Consider the following 16,455-nt stretch of genomic DNA (forward strand, 5'->3'; position numbering starts at 1 on the left):
ATTTCTTTTCCAGCCCCTTTATATCCTGGTTTGGAAGTCTCAGATCAATGAAGGCATATTGGCAAGAGCACAGAGGCAGTGGGGGGTTTAGAGTTGCTGACCCAGTTGAGAAAGATTTGGAAAAGCTGAGCATAGCATTTTGCAGAGAAGAGGAAAGGGCCAGTGAAAAACACTGAGGAGAGGGAATTTAGAAAGATAATGGGACTGAAATTGAGTGTGAATATCTATGCTAAATGCCAGGAAAATCTCTTCTGGTCTAGCACAAACAATTATCTGTCTTCCTTCTGCTGTGCAACAGGCAATTCACTTCTTATTTTCATATAGGTTATAAAACCCAGGAATGTGTACTTTAGAAAATACCTTGCCTAAGTCTCTCTGAGGCAAAAGTAGATATAGCCACAGAAGAATAGTCCAGAAAGTTTCTCATCTTGAAAATAGCTCTAGGCAAATTAGAAAAGTCGCTCAGAATTATTCTGAATTCCATGAAACTGACTGCCTAGCAGCATATTGAAGACAAGTGTCTACCTTATCATTTATTGCCACAGCTCCTTAGATATAATACAGTTCATACCTTCATCCTGTTGCATTGTAATTATTTATTTGTATTTGTTTCTCAATATGACTGTAAACTCCTTGAAGAAAGAGATGGTTATCATTTTATATCCTCAAAGTCTAGCACCGTGTCTGGTACATTGAAGAGCTCAAATGACTGAATGATGGCATCCATGGTGCAACCCTTTGTCCCCCAACTTTAATTTCTGCAAAATCTTGTCAGTGTAGTATATTATTCAAAAATAGAATGATATCCTCTGTGGTACAAGTTTTACAGAACCATAGAGTTCTTGGCTGGAGGAGATTTAAGAGCCATTTGATCCAACCTCCTTCTTTCAAAGACAAGAAACCTAAGTGCCCAGTGGATATAGTGAATTGTCATGGTCTAATCTTCACAGATGACAGACCCTGAATTATTTATTTGTTTGTTTATATTTTTTGAGACGGAGTCTCGCTCTGTCACCTGGGCTAGAATGCCGTGGCATCAGCTGATCTCACAATAACCTCAAACTCCTGGGCTCAATCGATTCTCCTGCCTCAGCCTCCTGAGTAGCTGGGATTACAGGCGTGTGTCACCACACCCAGCTAATTTTTCTATTTTTAGTAGAGACTGGGGGTCTCGCTCTTGCTCAGGCTGGTCTTGAACTCCTGACCTTGAGCGATTCTCCCGCCTCGGCCTCCCAGAGTGCTAGGATTACAGGTGTAAGCTACTGAGCCTGGCCTGTATCTATTCTTAATTAAAAAACAAAGTATTTTACTCCTCTCTGTGAAGCAACAGTGGCACCTAGTGGTTTCATTTGATAACCACAGACTTTCTTTTTTGCTTTGAGCGCAGTCCTGGGCTTCAAGGTAACTAGTTAAGTTTACTCCACATAGGTCCTCAGTATAATGGTTTGTTTATCTAAACTGGTGACTTGTGTACTCAGAAAAAGACTAATGCTTATATGAGTAAGATTTATCTTTCTTCAGGCTCAATGCATTGCAAGCACAGAAAATGTACTGGGTGTTTAAATGTATAGAATTTTCTTTAAATAACATTTCAAGTTTTTTTCCTGTTTATAAAATCAATAATATATAGAAATCAATGAAGAAAATTGGAGAAACACAGAAAAGTATGTGGAAGAAAATAAAAATTCCCTATCATACCACCTACATATATCCACTGTTAATATTCTCTGCAATTACCATATATATTCATTCATATATATACATAAACATTATTTGACAAAATAAAGATTTTATATATTTGTTTCACTTGTAGTAAAATTTAAATATTCATAATATGATCTTATTAAACATTCTTGAGGACATAATTTTAATAGCTACATATATTCTACTTAATTTTAAAAAATGATTCTTTTCTATTATTGTTGGACATTTATTTCAGTTCTCCCTGTATAACTCCAAAATGAACATCCTTTCACATGAATCTTTGACCTCATCTTCTGATTATTTCCTTAAGATAGATTCCTAGAAGTGAAGTATTGGGTAGAGGTAATCTTGATTCATATTTTTTCAGTTTTCTGAATTTAACTGAATTTGATTCAGCTTGCCTTGGAACCCTTAGCTGCACAGCATGATAAACATGAAATAAAGGCAAAGTTAGTGGCATGTTAATTTCTGAAGTCTCTCCATTTTGTTAGAATGATTAGCTTTAGATTGGTCATCCTTACCCATGTACTGAGTAGTTTTCCCACTCACTTGGTATAGGAAGGCTTAAAACTTATGGACCTCCAAACGTCTATATTTAAATTCAATCCACTAAGCTAGGAAAAAATTAGAATTAAATTCCAAATTTAAATAAAGGATGGTGAATGTATGATTATGTGGAAGTGAGGTATGGTCTTTGAAAGGAAGTTGCTGGAAAAGGCAATGGATATGGCCTCAGCATGTACTGTAGAATGCTTAGTATCTGGGTGGCTGTTTAGAGCAGTGGCATGGGCCGGGCGCGGTGGCTCATGCCTGTAATCCTAGCACTCTGGGAGGCCGAGGTGGGCGGATCGTTTGAGCTCAGGAGTTCGAGACCAGCCTGAGCAAGAGTGAGACCCCATCTCTACTAAAAATAGAAAAAAAATTATATACACAGCTAAAAATATATATAGAAAAAATTAGCCGGGCATGGTGGCACATGCCTGTAGTCCCAGCTACTCGGGAGGCTGAGGCAGGAGGATCCTTTGAGCTCAGGAGTTTGAGGTTGCTGTGAGCTAGGCTGACGCCATGGCACTCTAGCCTGGGCAACAGAGTGAGACTCTGTCTCAAAAAAAAAAAATTAAATTAAATTAAATTAAAAAAAAAAAAAAAAAAAAGAAAGAAAAGAGAATAGAGCAGTGGCATGAAACAAAGGTGACACTTTGGGGAATGGAAAATATTATATCTTTTGTATGTATTATATTAATATCTTTTTTACTTTATATGTAAAGTACTTTTTGTATTATATACATAAAGTACTTTTTATAACAATGTTATTACAAGAAAACACTTATAATTTATAAACTTACATGTATTTAGGAATGTACACAAAAATTATTTTATGATAGATACATGCAATAAAAATGTTTAGAAACCACTGAAGGGCCAGGCGCGGTGGCTCACGCCTGTAATCCTAGCACTCTGGGAGGCCGAGGTGGGCGGATCGTTTGAGCTCAGGAGTTCGAGACCAGCCTGAGCAACAGCGAGACCCCATCTCTACTAAAAATAGAAAGAAATTATATGGACAGCTAAAAAAATATATATAGAAAAAATTAGCCGGGCATGGTGGTGCATGCCTGTAGTCCCAACTACTCGGGAGGCTGAGACAGGAGGATCTCTTGAGCTCAGGAGTTTGAGGTTGCTGTGAGCTAGGCTGACGCCACGGCACTCACTCTAGCCTGGGCAACAAAGTGAGACTCTGTCTCAAAAAAAAAAAAAAAAAAAAAGAAACCACTGCTTTCAAGTACAGTGAAATGAAGGCAAGGTTATAGGTCTATTTTCTTTATGGGCCTATTAACCCTAAAGAGAAATCCTGCAAATTCTATCTCATCCGCCTTTCCTTTCCTATCTTACAGAGATTTTGGCAAAAAAAAAAAAAGAAAAAAAAGTGGAAAATTTTGTGTAAATATATTGTCACTGCTGCAAAGCCAACTCAAAGTTCAAAATGCTTGTTTTTTTCTACAGAATGTGATTTAATAACAGCAATATCAGATACAAAGGAGGGCATATTTAAACAGTGCGACTGCTCAAGCTGTCCCATAGATTAAAAATGATGGAATGAAGAGAAGGTAGCATTTATGGAATTAGGGAGTATCAGAGCTCGAAGTGTCTTGGTCCATATCTTTCCCCAATCCCATCCTTTACTGATGGGGAAACGGGAAGAGTGGTGAAGCATGTCCAAAGCCTTATAGCTGGGGAAAGCCAGCAGTAGGTCAGAATTTGCATAACTAGGCTTTTGCAAAGAAATGTTTGGCATTTCCTTTTAGATCTAGGCAAGTGAAATTATAAAGTTAATTTTCAAAAGGTAGATCATTGCAAAATTTCTCAAATTTGGGTTTGATTTATATTCAGAAAGACTTATTAAAAATGTTCATATCACTTAAATTTATATACCAGCTCCTTTCATCTGTCCTTATTTATTTTATAATTTCCTAATCCAGATATTTCCAGACATCCCAGAAGATTTTTGTTGTTTTGGTTTTAGTTTTCTTTTTGGGATGTAATCCTTATGTTCAAGTATTAAGGTCTACTGTAGCATTCCATTCAGGCATTATTCAACCAATGGTTTATGACTTTTTAAAATAGAGTCTTTATTCTGACACTCACCATCACTATTTAGAACCAATGATACCTTTAGCATTATTGTTTCTCTATTGCAGATATAATGCAAACATACTATAAGGTATATATTCATTTTCCATGAGGTATTTATACAGGGGAAGGACTGTGGAAAAAAATTTTTTTTTTTTAGCATTTTATCTATTTTTTTGATGGTCACTATTTCTGTAATGGGTTCCTGAGGAAATTAGAATCTCTGGGGCGATTTTTCAAACTCACATGCCAGGTCGCCTCCCTGGAGCACATGTAATTTTTTTAAGTTTTCCAGATGATCTTGAAATTTTCTTCTCTCCTTCCTCCTTAACCTTATCACTTCACTTGAGAATTATCACTCTCTTATGATATTTAGATCTAGGTCCTTAATCTAGCAGTAACTTATCAGAAAACCATATGATAAGGTTCTATAATGATGTGGGAAAAGAAAATCTAAAATAAAAATATGATTTCATTTTCAGTTATCTAAACCATAATAGAGAAATGGATCAAAAGAGGAGAAATAGCTATTATTGTGAATTTACAATCAGTAAGTATTAAGACCTAGCAAATGTTTTCACAATAGTTTTAAATAAATGCAGGGCTGACATGACATGGGAAACCTGAAGCATAAAGCAAAGAAATAGACTTCTTGGTAGTGTAGAAAAGACAGACAAACCTAACTTTGCCATTACTAACTATAAGGGATCTTGAGCAGGTTTCCTGTAGGATATAGAAGTTTCGTCTATAAAAGGAAGAGAGGTCATTGGGTCATTAGATGAGCATTCAACTTTCCTTGGTCTATAAAATTCTCCTAGATTCATTATAAAACAACCAAGTTAATATTAATAGTTTTGATTTCTCAGTGCAGAGCTGGTTTGTCACTTATGGACTTCAATAAGCTGTTGAGGAGGTTTGAGATATAGTATTAGATCTCACTCTTAGAAGCCCTTTTTTAAGGGCTCAGTCTGATCATATTGGCTGACCGAACTCAGTCACTTTAAAGCAGTAAACTTTAAAGCAGTCCACTTTAAAGCAGTAAACCTCACTGGCTTTTTGTTATTGTCATTTTTCCTGGAAACTTACCTTCTTCTGGTTTGAAGTAGAAATTATAGTAGGACATAAGAAAGGGCTTCTCTACTATTGGGTCTTCAAGAAAAGCTCAGAAAGCAGGGGATCAAACCAAATTTTCTCTCAGAAATCACCTTCTGTGTCTAGGATTCCAGAATTTCAACTAGAAAGTGAATGGTAAACAAAAGCAGAGTCTTCCAATTCAATAAGATGGGGCACTTATATGACCTTGGGCAAGCCCCTTCTCCTCTCTGGGCCTCAGTTTTTGCTTCTGTGGATGACAAAATTGGAAAACAGCTAAGTCCCTTTTTGTGCTCAGATTCTAACCAATCTGATTTCCCCAGTCCAAAAGGAAGAAACACTCCATTCTTCCCTTAGTCATCTGAGTTAATTGTCTACATAATTGGCATAGCCTGGATTTTTATTTGGCCTGGCTTACTCAGCTGAACTGTGGATGGATCTTTGAGAACAGAGCCTTCATAGTGTTTTGGAGATGCTCTGAAAGGATAATATGTGGTCCCTGAACTGAACCTTTAGACCCAAGATGTACCACAAACAAATATTTATTTGTGAGAGTGGAACTGGGCAAATGTTTTCTTTTTTAACTTTAGCTAATTGAAAGTAAGTGAAGGTCTTGCTTTGGCTAATATGAAGTACCAGGAACATCCTCTCAAGAGAATGTTCCTGATACTTCAGAGAGAATGTGACTATGTACTGCTGTTCACAAAATGTCTCCTCACAGAGGTTTACATCTTGCTTAATATGCTGAGTCTTTCAAAAAAAGAGAGAGAGAGAGAGAGATAGGTGACTTGCCTTAAGTGAACATAAACATGAAAAAACCCTTGAATCTGGCAAATCTGAACAGGTACCATGGAGCTGAAGGCCTGCTGGGAAAACGATTATCTGCTGAGTTGGAACAAAGCAGAAGCTGGAGCAGTGCTCTGAGTCGAGCTTGCTGCTGCAAGCAAAGGAGACAGAACAGTGGAGCTTGGCTCTCCTGAGAGAACCACTGACCAGCATGTGTGCCTTCAGTGCCAGCTCCAGGCAGCATCTGGTGACAGGAGAAGTAGAGCTAGTTACAGTTGTCTAGGGAAGCCTTATCAGAAGGAAAGGAGAGCCATACCATGGGAAGCTGAGACTATCTTCAGGAAGGGAACTGTGGTACCTTTCCTGGGACTCTTGAGACTGAGCTCTGAGGAAAAGGCAGCGACAATCAGCTTACCTTCACTCAAAACTTCTCTTTGAAAACTTTAAAACTTCACTTGATTACTCACTAGTCCATTTCTTTTCAGGGAACTAAGTGTGGACCCTCACTTAGGGTATCTCTGGCAGGGAAATTAGCAATGTTGTTTGGATTACAGTCACACATCCCAAATCATGCAAGTCTAAGATTATTCATTGCAGCATTGTTTATAATAATGAAAGATTGGAAACAACCTAAATGCCCACTAATACAGGATCAACTGGTTAAATAAATGATGGTACATCATTATAAGAGAATATTATGCCTCCATTAAAAAGAATGAGACAGTTCTTTTCAACTGGAGAAAGTCTGAGTAAATCACAGAGTTATAGAATGGTCAGAGCTGAAACAATTTTAAAGATTAACTAGTTCAACCTCTAGGAAACAGAGGGGAAATGATTTGCCTAAGATCATACAGTCAGGGCTGAGGCATAATCCAGGTGCCCTGGTACCTGCTCCAATGCTTCTACAAGGCCACACCTCCATTCCCATATTATTCTTTGAAGTGCTAAAGAATGCAAGTTTTTTTATGCCTCTACCATATTGGAAATCAGGATAAAGGAAATATCAAAGTAGAAATATACTTACCTATCCCATGTTTTGTGTTTCCCCTGCTGCTTAAAAATTTAAAAGTCTATCTTTTTCTGGTAACTACACAAGATGCAATGTCTATAGAACCTGGTGTGTTTTGGGCAAGCCACAATAAGTGATGCACTAGGGTGGAAACTCTCATGGAAGTTTTCCTCAGAAGCAGACAGGTTGTTCTCCTGGGACTAGTTCTAAGCACAGTATTGAACATTTACTATAGGAAAGAGGATATTATTTCTAAATAATATTTCTAAAAAGTTTTCCTGAAATTTTTTGGCCCTTGGTATTAGAAGAGCCTAATATCCTCAAAAATCTTGAATGTTCATTCCACATTAGATGTATGCCTGTCTTGTTTGCTTCAAATTAATTTGGAGGAGGAGGAGGTAATTTTCCATTCATCAGACAGCAGCTCACTTCTACAGGTCTTCTACTCCTACATTCTCCTATCACATTGTAGACAGGAGAATTTCTAAGATGTTGGTTTGGCTGTCATGCATGCTCATTGATTTATATAGCTTCTGACCCTAGTATACATTTGCAGACCTCAGTATCACATAAGGACTCTTATTTTTATCCCTGAAAAATGTTTCTATGAGTAGATACCTGTTTCTAATCTGATATCCATCTGTTATCTCTGGTTAGGTGCTCATAAGCTATCAAGAAACATATAAGAAAAACACCTGGTTAGAATAAACCATCTGCCATTTTTCCTTCCATACTGAAGAATTAAGCGTCTGACTGCAGAAGGGTTTGATGAAGGATGGTGGGGGTTGATTTAAAAATTCAACTATAATAAATACCAGATCCACCCAATGTAATTTAAAATCTACCAGAATGAAACCTAATTCCCAGTACAAAGCTTATATAAGTGCAAATTACCTGTATATAGGGATAAAACTCTATCGTCTCTTTTCTGATCCTAAAGTAATAAGCTACACAAGAAAGCTTATGAATCATGTTCCTGTGTTTATGTATATCTTTCTAACCAGTACTTGATCTAGGTAAAAAGTCTTCCAGGATTGGCAGCAGAGAGGGTTTTCATATGAAGGATGTTGTGTCCTTTAAGATGTCAATGCGAAGAGCAGAGGTAAGGAGGTAGCATTTCAAAGCTGAAATACCTCACCTAAACTGACCAACAGTGACTTCCAGCCTTCTTTAGGAATGAAAGCCTTGTGGGTGTTGAGATAATGATGGTTGTTCCTTATTACAGGAAGCTGGAGACAACAACCAGTTCTGTTGGAGGAACCTCTTTTCCTGCATCAACCTCCTGAGGTTGCTCAATAAACTGACCAAATGGAAACATTCCAGGACCATGGTGAGTGGGGCTTCAGATCATTGAGGTATCCATCTGACTGAATTTTTAAAAATCATTAGTAAATATCTGTGGACTGCCTGCTTTGTGAGCTCTGTAGATAGACACTGAATACTATGTAAGATTTAGCACCTCCTAATTCTGGATACTTACTCTATTAATACATAAGATGATTACTCATCAGCCCATTTCTTTTCAGGGAGCTGAATACAGACCCTCCCTCAGAGTAGCTCTGGTAGGGAAGTTAGCAATGTCGTTTGGATTATAGTCACACATCCCAAATGATGCAAGTCTAATATAATTCATTGCAGCATTGTTTATAATAATGAACGATTGGAAACAACCTAAATGCCCATTAATGTAAGACCAACTGGTTAAATAAATGATGGTACATCCTTATAATAGAATATTACGCAATCATTAAAAAGAACGAGGCAGTTCTATACTGATATGAAATCATTTTCAAGATATATTGTTCAATAAAAAGGTATGGAACAGTATGGCAGGATGTGTAGTTGGCTATCGTTTTGTGTTAAAAAACAAAAGTAATGTATGTGTACATAGAATTACCTCTAGACCATACACAAGAAACTGGTAACGGAAATGGATGTGTGGCTAACAAAATTTTCTTTGCACTTTATACTATGTACTTTGAATATTAGAAACTTTGAATTATGAAATATGAATGGAATAGTTCCCTCTTTATTCTTGAAGACTATCTATGTAGAGCCTGGGCCACAGATTCCTAAAAGCTCCTCAGAGGTTTCCAAGGCTAGGCAGGTTTGGTTTAATTTGTCTGTGAGTTGGAAAGTCCAAGAAACTTGAGATCTTTATCTGCCTTTCTTCACCCCACCCCTCTTTCAATGGGCAGATGCTAGTGGTGTTTAAATCGGCTCCAATCTTAAAGCGGGCCCTCAAGGTCAAACAGGCCATGCTGCAACTTTATGTCCTAAAGCTGCTAAAGATACAGACCAAGTACCTGGGGCGCCAATGGAGGAAAAGCAACATGAAAACCATGTCAGCCATTTACCAGAAAGTACGCCACCGCATGAATGATGACTGGGCTTACGGGAATGGTGAGTATTCCCAGAGCTCTTGACTTCCAGGAGTTTCCCAGGGTTTAAACAAAACTAAATAAATGTTCTATTTATCTCTACTCTTGGCATGAATTGTTACATATTTTGGGTGAGAAAATATGTGATTATAGGTCAGGTGATAATACACCAAACTTTAACATGTTTAAATGCCCCAAATTCTAATGTGTACCCTGTCCTTTACCCTGTAAACTACAAAAATCCATTTTATAAAACAAGTAAATTGAAAGATAATTACCCACTTTCCAAGATGTTCTTTTAAATGGAAGCTTTCTCCAAAAGATTTGTTAAATTAAAATAACTTTTATTTCAAAGCAGGAAGAAAAGATAGAAAATACAAATAAGAAAACATTGTATTACATTATCATATTTATGCCATACTTGTACCACCCAGAGATTACCGCCATTAATATCTTATTGTGTATTCTTCCAAATCTTTTTCTATATGCATGCATATTTTATTGAAATGAAAGCAAATTATATATGCCGTTTTATAATCTCTTTTCAGTTAACATTATCTATACCTTTCCATGTCAGTATATTTTCATTTCATCTAATAAAATTCATATTTAGAATTCCCCAGTTGTCCCAAAATGTTCTTTATTGCTATTTTTTCCAAGCAAGAATCCAATCCAGGACCACAAATTGCATCTGGTTATATACATTAGTTCATTTTGAATTTAGCAGTCATTTTTTTCCCCATAACACTAATTGAAGAACTAGGCCAGTTGTCCTGCAGAATACCCACCTTCTGGATTTGTCTGTTTGTTTCTTTATGGTGTCATTTACCTTATTCCTCTATCCTTGGTATTACTTGTAAACTTAAAGTTAGATTTAAAGGTTTGATGAATTCAGTTTAAACCTTTTCAACTATAGTACATCCTAGGTAATGTTGGAAACTGCATATTGCCTCACATCAGGTGTAATATCTGCAGTCAAAGGCCCTGGCTCTGAGCTATACCCCCGAGGAGGCATAATATTGAAAGGGGCGGCCTTGCAAAAATAACAGGAAAATACCTAATTCCACAATTTCCCCAGTAATAGATCTATCCTATGAGTTCTCTCACTAACAGGCACCCTACAGGAGTTCTGTTTTGCACAACTTCTGAAAAGAGCTGAATGGATGGGGAAAAAAAGATGTAAATCTCTTTCAAAATTGTTTTTTGAGAATCTGCTTTTACAGAATTCATGAGTAAACAGCAGGAGAACGAACTCCAAGCCTCAACCATATCTTGAGGACAGAGTCACATCTCCTGTGATAATCCCTTCTCCAAGGAAAGGCAGGAAACTAAATCTTGGGCTTTGACATCCTTGCAGTTTTTTGTTATCTACCTGCTACTGCTTTTGTTATCAACTGACAGCCATCACTATTTTTTTTTTCTCTTCGTCCACCTTAAAATCAGCAAGCCACTTGACCTCACTGCTGGCATCCCTTTCTCTTTCTTTGAGATGCCACACCATCTTCCTGTTCTCGTTCTTCCCCCACCACTCCTCCATTCTCTGTCTTTCTAAAGGATAAACTTTTTTCTTTTATATCTTAATTTCTGCATGAGGAATTTTTCTCCACCCGAATCATGAACACGTACCAGCCTTTCCATCCCTAACATCCTGGTGCCTTGCACGAGGACAAAGGCAAATCACTTCTTTGCTTTGGCACAGGGACTTGAAACTGAGTCACAGGGAAACTGAGTCACTTCTCTACCTTCATATAAGGAAAATCACTTCTCTGCCTCTGTATGGGGACTTTTCTCTGCCTCTGCACAGGGAGAAGTGAGGGGAATGTCTCATTCTCATTTTTTCCCTCCAGTAGCATGTGGGGAGGCCAGGTAGGGGGTGGAGCTGCTTCAGTCTTGAAACTTCTCCCTCTGCCGCAATTCCACGGACATCCCTCTCGATGTTCTCAAATCAAATCGTACAGAATTTGGTGAGTCATTTGGTCTCTGAAAACTTTGGGAATGGTCATAAGCACAAGGTGGTGAGAGGTAGCTTCAAGGTTTGATTTGGTTTGGTCAAAGTAAAATTCTAGTGCTGGGTCTACCACTCAGGGGGGTGTCATGGAGGGACACTTCCTAACCACTCTTTCCCGGGGAGGGAACTGCCCCCATTACTCTTCACCCAGACCCAAGGACACCTGGCTATGGGGAAGATTCACAATCTGAGTCAGAGGTCAGGGATGCCCGTTCTCTGGCCCATATCACTAGGTTTTGGTCTGACTCAGATTTTGGGGGATGCCTGATGTCTGATGAGAACTTCAACAAGTCACCTGAATTGGGGACGCCCTCTCAGACTTCTGGCAACATATGACCATCCCCAAAACATCCTTTTCTTTCTCCTAGTTGCCAACATGAGCAACATTCGGTCAGAACTTTGGGACTCATTGACCACCACCCCCCATCCCAAATGCTCAGTAAATTAAATGACCAGGAAATTTGACCTGAGAATGAATCTCTGTGTGAGGGTACTTGAGCTTTTGTCACCACTGGCCAGTGAAGAATCTAAAGTCCTCTACTTGCAAGCTTTCTTTAAACTTGCTAGTCTTTCTGGTCTTCACTCTGCCTGCCTCGTGTTACTTCTTACTCCCTCATCTCTCTCACTGCCTTCACTTTCCAGATGATGTTTCTCTTTTGGATCCCCTGTTCCTCCTTCCTCTTCTCTGTCTCCGTTTCTCTCGCCTGGCCACACCCACTCTGGCTGGCCATTCCAGAACTCCTGCAGGGTGCCTATTAGTGGGAGAACCCGTAGGATTGATCTTTAACTGTTACTGGGGAAATTGTGGGATTAGGTATTTTCATTTATTTTTTCAAGGCCACTCCCTTTCAATATCTGGTTGAACTACCAGAACCTATGCTAAGGTTGACCAGAGTTTGGAAAATTTTATTTTGGCGAGCTTTTTCATTGTATTGTATTTGCTATAATGGGATTTGACCATTATTTCCATAATTGTATTTGAAAGTTTTTGGTAAGGTGACTAATGACTTGCCTTTGCTGAATTTGTAACCTGATTGAATTTTAGAGGATGCTGCAGTAAAGAGTTCAGAGAACTATACTCACTTAACCTGGCAGGGAAGATGGTTTTCCCAGAGTGACGCTTATGCATTGCACTCTGGATGTGCCGATCCCTGAGATTTCCCCAAATGTGGGAAACTTGGCAGTATAATTTGTGGTAGTGAGGGACTGTGTTTGCACTTTCCTCTGATTTAAAAAAAATGAAAAACAAGAGTTTAGAGAACTAAGGGAAACATATAATCAGCATATAATAAGCCAGGATGCAATTTCTATTGTAAGACATAAAGTACAATTAGCTATTTAAATTCTTATAAATTTTTAAAAAGTGAAAATGTTTTATCCTGTAAATGGCACATCTGGCATTGCTGCCATTATGAGCCCAAAGTCAAACTACACTCTCTTAAGATAAACCACTGAGTGTAGGACATTAGAGATCTGGGAAATTTGTATCTCTCGCCCTGAAATAAGTATCTAAGTGCATAGAAGCAAAGCAGATTATCTGTTTTCTTTCCTTACCTCTGTGGAAGCCTTAACCTCATAATCTTAAAATAAGCTGACACATAGATTTATCATGTGCTGAGGGGGAATTCCAGGGAATCAGGAACATCTTCAGTAATTAGTCCATCCTGATTCTCCAGTTGTACCCCTCTTATCCCTTCCTGTTCAAATGAGAAGCTCTCATCCCTTAGGGAAAGCTCCATAAAAGGAATTTAATTACCCTTGTGGAAAACATAATCCATACAACTACTATTACATATAACTAGTAAGAAAGTAAAATAATAAAAAGGAAATACAATAAAAGAAGTCCACCTCCCTCAGGACCCTCATTTCCATTCTCAGAGGTAACAACGTTACCAGTTTCTACACTGCCCTTCCAAAGATAATTTCTGCACACACAAGCTTATGTATGGGGCATGTGTCTATTTTTTAAACCTATGTGTCAGCATGCTGTATACTTACTTTGTACATTGCTCTTTACAAAAAACAGAATTTGGCCAGGTGTGGTGGCTCACACCTGTAATCCCAGCACTTTGGGAGGCTGAGGCAGGAGGATCACTTGAGACCAGGAGGTCAGGACTAGCCTGGGCAACATAGCGAGACTCCATCTTTACAAAAAAAAATTTTAAAATAAAAAAAATTAGCCAGGCAAGACCTTGTCTTTAAAAAAAAAAAAAAAAAAAGCAGGGGTGGGATGTGATTTTGAGCGGTTTCATTGTTGGAGTCCCATAGACCATGTGATGTGGTAAGGGGAGCAGTATCCTAAGTTGTATACATCTTTTTCTTCCTTTCTTCCCAACAAAGACATCGATGCCAGGCCATGGGACTTCCAAGCAGAAGAATGCACGTTACGAGCCAACATTGAGGCTTTTAACAGCCGCCGGTATGACAGACCCCAGGACTCTGAATTTTCACCTGTGGATAACTGCTTGCAGAGTGTGCTGGGGCAGAGGTTGGATCTGCCTGAAGATTTCCACTATTCATATGAGCTCTGGCTGGAGAGAGAGGTGTTTTCACAGCCCATCTGTTGGGAGGAGCTGCTCCAGAATCACTGACTGAATTCTTCTCAACAAAGCATCAATAGATGGAGGTTGGCTCCAATAAATGGTGCTCTACCTACCGTACCCATTCAGCCTTCTTTTCCAGTTCTAGGAGTGCTTGTCAAGGGGAGATCTGGCCCAGCCCTAGAACATCCAGTATAGTTCAGGGCTATTCTGGAGGTTCTTGGGCCTAGAGGTGGTGCAAGGCTGGAATCCTGAGTCACAACAAAATGATTAACTTTTTTTTGACCCCAGTATTCTCCGGGATCAGTTGGTGCCCAGTTGGCCTTGGAAATCTTTTAGTGGCTCAGTCCTGGACAGGCTCTTTGGTAGGACCTCTCCCTCCCTACTTTAGTCTTGGCTAGAACCAGCCTAGCCTTAGCTGGCCCCAAGAGTGGGAAGAAGTTTGTTATGGCATTTGACTCATAGCATTCATCACAGATGGTGTGGGGTACAGGTCATAAAATAGGCAGAAAGTTTTCTTTTTCTTCACTCTGGATTCCTAGGACTTATCTATCACAGGTTTGGCAAAACCAATTTTGAAATTAAGTCTATATTTTAAATTTTGACACTCACCTCTTTCTAAGATCATTAGCTCTAAGATGATTTTAGAGCACCTGCACCTTCTTTGTGAAGGATGATGATTTACTATTTCCTAAATAGTGCATGTTATAGAAAAGTGTGTTGTGTAGTGTTTTTTTCTTTATTCCCTAAGAGATCTGTGTTCAATGTGAAAATTATTTCTTTGTGTACTCTGTATAGGGCATGGAATACTCTGCTATTTTTAAAGAGGTACAACTAATATGAAATATTCAGGCCTTCTTTAAGGATGTTCCATGTTTTTCTGAAACTACTTCAATCTTAACATGGCTGAGTATACTGCATAAAATTATACTTTTCATGCCATTCATTTTTTAAATGACAAGTTAGCCATAGGAGGTTTTATTTATTGAGATGGTATGTCCATTTGTGCTCATGATTGATTTATTTTTTTAGTTGAAAAGAACAGCAAGAGCATCACAGCTTACCATTTTTCTTTTTCTCCAATGTTGATTAATGATTTTTTCTTTTATTGCTAGCAGTTTCAAAGTGTCATGTGGAGATTTAGCAATACTGTTTCTATCTAAAAGTATTGCACATTTCATTGAAAATATAAGGATTGATGTACTAACCTCTTTACACTTCTTTTTTTTTTTTTTTTTTTTGAGACAGAGTCTCACTCTGTTGCCCAGGCTAGAGTGAGTGCCGTGGCGTCAGCCTAGCTCACAGCAACCTCAAACTCCTGGGCTCAAGCGATCCTCCTGTCTCAGCCTCCCGAGTAGCTGGGACTACAGGCATGCACCACTATGCCCGGCTAATTTTTTCTATATATATTTTTAGCTGTCCATATAATTTTTTCTATTTTTTTAGTAGAGATGGGGTCTCGCTCTTGCTCAGGCTGGTCTCGAACTCCTGAGCTCAAACAATCCGCCCACCTCGGCCTCCCAGAGAGCTAGGATTACAGGAGTGAGCCACCGCGCCCGGCCTACACTTCTTTATTTTAACAGAATCACATACCACCCAAAAGAAACAAGGTTTTTAGAAAAGCTTCTGATTTAGTCAGGATTATTTTATTTCTCTTCTGTCCCCAGAATTATGTCATCTATATCTTCAAGCTTTTTACTATAAATGGTTCCCCCCAACATAGACTCTACTGAATCCTTTTATGATGCCACCAGGTCACTTTATGCTGGGAGATCTAGTCAAAATTTGCTTATTTGCTCTGTCTTTTGTCAACCACAGTCTCACTTGAAGGTCTTGATAGAGTACTTGATAATATCCGAAGGAGCTATACCAAAATCTAGTAAGTAAACTTTGGATTTTATCTCTTTGTGCTTTAGGGTAGCAGGATTTCTGTTTTTATGGAAAGGTCATGGAGAATGTAAGTATGTAATGGATGAAACCTCTTAAAATGATTTGTAAATTTTATCTAAGAAGGATGGCAGTTCTATTGTAATCAAAATAATTTACTGAGCATGTCTTCTACGAATTTTATTAATCTAGGGTCAGGGTAGTATGATTTTAGTGTGATTTGAACGAAAAAAGACAATTTTCAAGGAAAGAGAAATCATCAATCTATTTTCTTTAAAGCCATATAAAATTCAAATTATGTCAAAAACAAATAAGTTACCCTTTTAAAAGTATGCACTTGAGTGCTTTTTGAGGTATGGAAGTATACTAAGCCTTAAAATTTTATACTTTATTATTTACAACTCTTCTCTAAGGAAAGAT

General features: G+C 38.3%; 1 protein-coding gene and 1 pseudogene across 2 annotated transcripts in view; both read left to right on the top strand.

Annotated features, from left to right (window-relative positions):
- The window catches only part of STRIP2 (striatin interacting protein 2), a 44,256-nt gene extending 28,176 nt beyond the window's left edge, over positions 1 to 16,080 (top strand). The window contains exons 19-22 of one of the 2 annotated variants that reach the window (XM_069461882.1): positions 8,445 to 8,549; positions 9,418 to 9,622; positions 13,949 to 14,234; positions 16,065 to 16,080. In XM_069461882.1, the coding sequence (XP_069317983.1) occupies positions 8,445 to 8,549; positions 9,418 to 9,622; positions 13,949 to 14,199 (561 nt within the window). In that variant the 3' untranslated portion in view covers positions 14,200 to 14,234; positions 16,065 to 16,080. Of the gene's footprint in view, positions 1 to 8,444; positions 8,550 to 9,417; positions 10,216 to 13,948; positions 14,235 to 16,064 lie in introns of those variants that run through there. The other variant, XM_069461883.1, reaches the window with a different exon arrangement.
- On the top strand, positions 12,688 to 12,835 carry LOC138377764 (U1 spliceosomal RNA; annotated as a pseudogene).
- Positions 16,081 to 16,455: the final 375 nt, after the last annotated feature.

The sequence above is a fragment of the Eulemur rufifrons genome, chromosome 29 (genome assembly GCF_041146395.1).
Source record: "Eulemur rufifrons isolate Redbay chromosome 29, OSU_ERuf_1, whole genome shotgun sequence".
Taxonomy (NCBI): domain Eukaryota; kingdom Metazoa; phylum Chordata; class Mammalia; order Primates; family Lemuridae; genus Eulemur; species Eulemur rufifrons.